Source organism: Triticum dicoccoides, chromosome 7A (genome assembly GCF_002162155.2).
Source record: "Triticum dicoccoides isolate Atlit2015 ecotype Zavitan chromosome 7A, WEW_v2.0, whole genome shotgun sequence".
In the NCBI taxonomy this organism is placed as follows: Eukaryota; Viridiplantae; Streptophyta; class Magnoliopsida; order Poales; family Poaceae; genus Triticum; species Triticum dicoccoides.
Window position 1 is genome coordinate 392380947 of NC_041392.1, and position 7341 is coordinate 392388287.

Below are 7341 nucleotides of genomic sequence, written 5' to 3' on the forward strand. Positions count from 1 at the left end.
TGAAAAAAAAACTCATGCGCAAGTCATCCAGCACCTCACCGGCTGCCTGCCACTGACGTGTGGGCCAACGTCTTGCAGGCACGCCACACAGGCATGGTGTACACTCGAATACGTACGGAGGCACCATATTTGCATAATAGGACAAGTTATAGCACCAGTTTTATGTATTTTATAACTTTGGGCACCAAACTGACCGCACTAGACAAGTTAAGGCACCCAAAGTGTATTTAACTCAATATTTAAAGTCTTATAACCCGCCTACATCGTCCTATTGCACTTGCTCTAAGACTAGTCACAATGGGAGTAACTTAACTAGTAACATCACACATTTCAATACAAGATTGTTTATGTGGCAGCTAATTAATGAGGAGAGAGGGGTTTGTGGTAACTTAGCTAGTTACTGTAACATCACACATTTCAAGGCATAATGAGTCTATAGCCTAATACATGAACTCTTCATGATACCACTCATATGTTACTACCCACTATGGAGGTAGTAAGATAGACTAGTAACATCGGCAAGTTACTACTCTATGTTACTCCCCACTGTGAGCAGTCTAAGCACCCAATAAAGTGATGCACCAATAAACACCAGGAGACAAACCGATAACTCCTACTCCCTCCGTTCCGAATTACTTGTCTTAGATTTGTCTAGATACGGAGGTATCTAGCACTAAAATGAGTCTAAATACATCCGTATCTAGACAAATCCAAGACAAGTATTTCGGAACGGAGGGAGTACATGAAGAACCTTGCAAGGACAAGGTACATGCATACACTAATGTTCAATGCTAGACGCGTAGGTGTGAGGGGCGGGGGGTGGGGGAGAGGGGAAGATCACATGAGCAAGATTAGCTCACAAGAAATGCGCCCATGGACGGGCGGCCAATTAATGCCACTCCCAACGATCGCTCGCATAGCTAACACCAATAAATGTGGGGATCTATGCTTCGATTTGGTAGCACCCGACGCCTCAACGGCCGGCCATTAACTGCTGCCCACCACGAGCAAGAACGGATGGTTGTACGGTAGTGCACTAGATAGCGCGCTTTAATGCGGGCATCGGCGTCCCAGATTCACCTCCGGTACGCCAGATTAGCGACGACATTAGCGATAATTCAAGCATACAGTTGGCTATAATTCATCCAGGGTTTAGCATTTTCTTCATTGGAGAAGATGTCATAGGGATGGCATTATGTACCTCGAGGCCGACACGAGATTTTCCCTGGTGCTCTGCGGCGGGCGCCTCCTCCGGCGGCCACAGGCGCCACACCGCGGCCGCGAGCCGCCTCACGGACGAAGCCCTCGGCGCCTTCTGCTCGTTGACGCCCTCCTGGCTCTCCCTGACGCTCCATCGCAGCTTCGGGGTACAGGACCCGCCTCGGCGACCGCTGGTAGCAGAGGAGGAGTTGACGGATGCGGGGGCGATGGGGTTTTCCAGAAGACGCTGGCGGCGGCTCGGAGCGCGGAGCGAGGTGGCGGGACGCGGCATTGTGGGGGTTAGGGTTCCGGTGGCGGTGTAAGCATGGGGGCGGAGAGGAGAGCCGTTGGAGGCAGGGCCGGCCCACAGCTATACTGGGCCCAGGGGCAAGTCAAGAATAAGGGGCCCTTCTTCACACACAAAGTCTCAAAAAAATTGTAGTACTTCATATACATAACTATTGACCGACTAAGAGCACTGTATGAGATATCTAAAGCTAATGCATAACCTGACATTTGTTTCTGGATTCTCTCCATTCTGCCATGTTCTTCAACAAAAAACGAATAACTCATCTTTTCCAAACTATCCTACAGAAGGCATAGTAAAGCAATCTGAGTATTTCATGTTTATACCAATACCATGATGATCAGAACTTAACATGATACTAGCAGAAAAATACTTAGACATGTAACTAAACAAGCTGCATTAAAATATTTAATACAGATAACAAAAGAATGTGGAAACAGATTAATGTGGATGTACTACGTAGCTAGCTTGATCGGCAGGCCACAGCAGTCAGCACGAACAAGAAGATGATACCATGAAGTGAATAAAATTGCTCCCTTATCCTAAGGTCCTGAGCAAGAGCAAAAGAAGATCCATGCAGATATGGTCGATGTGATATGTGGAATCTTTGAATTGAGGAACAAGATTACAGGAAATAAGAACACGTACCATCTCGGTCTCTCCAACATCTAGTTGATGGGGAGTGAGCAGAACGTTGAGAAGGAATGAGAATTGACCGGGGAATGGATTCACGCCTTCTGTATCCATTAATAGGTAGATGAGACCTTGGAATCAAAGAGGAGTTTAAGGGGCGGCGCTGTACTAGGAGTTCGCGATTTGAGGAAGCAGAGGAGTCCGGGAGTAAACAGAGGAGAACGATGGTCGTGGGTGCAGTGCAAACGGCGGACTCTCATTAGCCATCGATTCCTTCATGGGGCTGGCGAGTTGGGCCTTTTTTCCCGCTGTTTATCAATTACTGAAGGAACATTACCTGGGCTGGGGCCCCTGCCTGCTCGGGGCCCAGGGCGGGTGCCCCATTTGCCCGGGCTATGGGTCGGGCCTGGTTGGAGGAGGCGGCGGCGAGCGAAATGAGAGGAGGGGCTGTGGGACGGAGTGACCGATGAAAAGACAGTCAATGAAGACAGGACCACGGTCTAGTTGGGACTTTCTCTAGGAAAGACATTCAATGAAGAAAGGACCACGGTTTAGTTGGGACTTTCTCTAGTTGGATAGTTTGTTGTGAGCCTCCTTGGCATATATATAGAAGTACAATCATCTATTTAGAGTACAAGATAAGGCAGAACAAATCCTAGTCTATCTTGTCTTTCCTAATAAACATTATACTCAACACCCCCCGCAATCACAACGGTAGCGACACAGACGGTGAGACTGGAGAAGAATCCAAAGGCAAGCCGACGGACACACCCCCACAGTGTCGATGCATCGCGGAGTTGTGGCTGGAGTGGAAACCGACGAGGTTGCTCAAGCAAGGCGGTAGCCTTTTGTGCTGTTTGTCGATGTAGCCGAGAGCGTGGGTGGTGTAGCCGTAGTCGAGGTAGTCGTGTGAAGAATTCCATGGTCGATGTCGAGTCGGGGTGGCCAGTATCGAGGAAGCCGTTGTGAAGCCGCGGGCGCAAGGGGACGCCGAGTTAGCATGGGTGTGGTGGTGTCGAAGTAGTGGTGCGCCGGGAAGAAGATGTGGTTGACGACGCATTGCGACGGGTTTGCCAAGCCCGGGGACACATCGTGGACGAAGGCATGCACTGGTGTTGCCAACACCGGGCATGCGTAGACGGACGAAGACGAAGTTGACGAAGCGCCGACCAGGCTTGCCAGGCCCGAGGACACGTCGTGGATGAATGCGCGCATCGGTGTTGCCAGCACCGGGCATGCGTAGACTGGGACCTGCACGAGCTGTACACCATGTCGAAGCAGTCGGAGAGGCCAGCAGAGAAGGACTCGACGATGGTTGCGGCACCAATCGGCAAGGGGCCAATGTCGCCCGCGGTTGTCAGGGTAGATGAAGCGTTCGGGGTAGATGACGGCGACGCTGGTGACGGGCTGGTGCTGGACGAAGACGAAAGGGGTGGACGGGCGGCTGCGACGGCTACGGTGATAGCGGCGACGACGGCCAAAGAAGAGCGGTGGCAGCGGCCTGACGGCGGCAGCTAGGTTAGGAGTGCGGCGGCGGTGCTCAAAGTAGGCGAAGAACCCTGACAGTGTGACGAAGACTGGCGCGGACAATGGTGTTCCCGCGCCAAGGAAGATGGCGCGGCGCATACCACGGGAGGTCGACGCGCAATGACGGCGCAGTGGACCGCGGGCTACGGCGCTACGACCCGAAGGGGCGATGCAGCAGCGGCGAGCAAGTCGGGGCGACGATAGGAAGACCTCGGGGCGGCGGCGGGGACCGCGGGCCGCGACGCGACGACCTGAAGGGGCAATGCAGCGGCGGAGCACTGGTCAGTGTAACCGCGGGGACGGCCTCGAGGCGATGGCTGGGACTGCATATCGCGGCACTACAGCCCATAGGGGCGATGCGCGAGTCGATGCAGCCGCGAGGAGAACCACAAGGCGACGGCGCTGCAGCCGGATGGGGCGACGCAGCGACAACCCGTTGCTCGCTCGGCGGAGGGGCGCACTGAACTCGGGGACAATCTTCACGGGACCTGCGGAGGCACGCGCAGCCGATGGGCCAGGTTGGTCGCGCGACGTAGATGGGGGGATCGCGACAACGAGCGGGTGATCAAGCTGATCGCGCACGAGGTCAGGGACGCCGCTCGGTGGAGGCGTGGTGGCGGCGGAGTATGAGATGAGGCCGGTGACGACAGACGGCGTGGGACGTCGTGTGAACGAGCTTGTCAGCACCGACACCTGGGTTGCCAAACCAGCGCCGGCGCCCGGGCAGCGGCGCCCGAGTTGACGCAGCCGACGAGCTTGATGCAGCCGAGGATGAGGCCAGTGAGGTAGACCGCCGAGCCGCCATGCAGATGCGGCGAAGACGGGTGACGTGGATCGATGGGCGGGCCGGCGCGCGAGCGACGGCTATGATTGGTCGTCGCATGGTGCGAGGCCGCCGGGTCGCGGCGATGCAGGTTTCCTGGTCGGAGTAGGGCGGTGACGGCCGGCGTAGGGCGAGGAGCGGACCGACACGCGGACGACGGCTGGCCTTGATGGGCCGCCTTGGCGCGCGTGGACGTCGGGTCAGAGGAGAGGCCGGCTGGTCACGCCAGGGTTGGAGTAAAGGTGCACGAGGGTCGACGCAAACCGATCAAGATTAGATCGGAAAACCGAAAAGAGAAACACCGATCAGAACGACCGACGAGAGAGCGAAAAAAACCGAAGCAAGGGCTCAGAAAAAAGACTCTTGTGACGCCCCCGATTTAACCGTACACTAATCATACACGTAAACATGTACGATCAAGATTAAGGACTCACGGGAAGATATCACAACACAGCTCTACAAATAAAATAAGTCATACAAGTATCATATTAGAAGCCAGGGGGCTCGAGGGCTCGAATACAAGAGCTCGATCATAGACGAGTCAGCAGAAGCAACAATATCTGAGTACAAACATAAGTAAACAAGTTGCCATAAGATGGCTAGCACAAACTGGGATACAAATCGAAAGAGGTGCAGGCCTCCTGTCTGGGATTCTCCTAAACTACTCCTGGTCGTCGTCAGCGGCCTACACGTAGTAGTAGGCACCTCCAGTGTAGTAGGAGTCGTCGACGACGGTGGTGTCTGGCTCCTGGACTCCATCATCTGGTTGCAGCAATCGGTTATAGAAAAGGGAAAAAGGGAGCAAAGCAACCGTGATTACTCATCCAAAGTACTCACGAGCAAGGAGCTACACTATATATGTATGCATTGGTATCAAATGAAAAAGGGATAGCATATGTGGACTGAACTACAGAATGTCGGAATAAGAGGGAGATAGCTAGTCCTATCGAAGACTACGCTTCTGGCGGCCTTCATCTTGCAGCATGTAGAAGAGAGTAGATTGAAATCCTCCAAGTAGCATCGCATAGCATAATCCTATCCGGCGATCCTCCCCTCGTCGCCCTGTGAGAGAGCGATCACCGGGTTGTATCTGGCACTTGGAAGGGTGTATTTTATTAAGTATCCGGTTCTAGTTGTCATAAGGTTAAGGCACAACTATGGGTCATCCTTTTACTGAGGGACACGGCTATTCAAATAGATCAACTTCCCTGCACGGGTGCACCACATTTTCCAACACACTCGATCCCCTTTGGCCGGACACACTTTCCTGAGTCATACCCGGCCTCGGAAGATCAACACGTCGCAGCCCTACCTAGGCACAACAAAGAGGTCAGCACACCGGTCTAAATCCTATGGCACAGGGGTCTGGGCCCATCACCCATTGCACACCTGCATGTTGTGTGGACGGCCGGAAGCAGACCTAGCCTCCCTAATACAAGAGAAGGCGTTCCAGTCCAATCTGGCGCGCGCCTCTCAGTCGCTGACGTCACGAAGGCTTCGGTTGATACCACGACGTCGAGTGCCCATAACTGTTCCCGCGTAGTTGGTTAGTGCTTATAGGCCAGTGGCCAGAGTCAGATCAAATACCAAGATCTCGTTAAGACTGCTATTTTTGAAATAACCGCGGACGCCGACCAGGGCCAGACCCACCTCTCTCCTAGGTGGTCTCAATCTACCCTGTCGCTCCGCCACAAAGATTCACTCAGAGGGCCGTCGGGACAAGCGTCCTTTCAGACCCAATCTGCGAATCACTCGCGGGTACTCTTCGAGCCGACCCGTCTTTAGTCACCACAAGTATCATATATTTTGTATAAGTATATACCCGTGATCACCTCCCGAGTGATCACGACCCGATAGTATAGCATGGCAGACAGACAGGAATGTAGGGCCACTGATGATAAACTAGCATCCTATACTAAGCAATTAGGATTGCAGGTAAGGTATCAATAACTGTAGCAACAATGACAGGCTATGCATCAGGATAGGATTAACGAAAAGCAGTAACATGCCACACTACTCTAATGCAAGCAGTAGAGAGAAGAATAGGCGATATCAGGTGATCAAGGGGGGGGGGGCTTGCCTGGTTGCTCTGGCAAGTAGGGGTCGTCAACGACGTAGTCGATCGGGGCACCAGCAGCGGCGTCAGTCTCGTAGTCTACCGGAGAGAAGAGGGGGAAGAAACAATGAATACAATGCAAAAAGATGCATATCGATGCATGACATGACAATTAACGGTGCTAGGTGCACCCTAACGCAGTAGGTGGTGATACCGGTGAAGGGAAAAAACAACCGGGAAAATATCCCCGGTGTTTCACGTTTTCGGACAGATGAACCGGAGGGGGAAAGTTGTGTGTTTGCTATGCTAGGGATGTGTGGCAGACAAATGAGCTGTGTATCCGGATCCGTCTCGTCATTCTGAGCAACTTTCATTTACAAAGTTTTTCCATCCGAGTTACGGTTTATTTTATATTGATTTTAAAAGATTTAAATCATTTTAGCATTTATTTAATTATTTTAATCCAACATTATCCAGAATAGTGTTTGCTGACATCAGCATGACGTCTGCATGACATCAGTAGTCAAACAGCCAGGTGACTAAGTCAAACTGACATGTGGGTCCTACTGTCATACTCTGATTAATTAACTAGCAGTTAATTAGGTTAATTAGTGATTAGGTTAATCTAATTATGATTAATTAAAAATATTGTAATTATTATTTATTTATTTACTATTTTTAAATGTTTAATTAATTTTTTAAAATGTTCTGGGGTCGGGCCCCACATGTCATTGGCACCAGGGGGCATAGCGGGTGCGGGCTACGGGCGAAGGGCGTGCGGGCACAGCCCGAACA

General features: G+C 52.2%; 1 protein-coding gene across 1 annotated transcript in view; it reads right to left on the bottom strand.

The window, feature by feature from the left end:
- LOC119330049 (cingulin-like) overlaps positions 1–1582 on the bottom strand; it is a 14837-nt gene extending 13255 nt beyond the window's left edge. Inside the window, exon 1 of the mRNA XM_037603156.1 lies at positions 1202–1582. Within this exon, the coding sequence (XP_037459053.1) occupies positions 1202–1492 (291 nt within the window). The 5' untranslated portion in view covers positions 1493–1582. The remainder of the gene's footprint in view (positions 1–1201) is intronic.
- Between the last annotated feature and the right edge of the window lie 5759 nt (positions 1583–7341).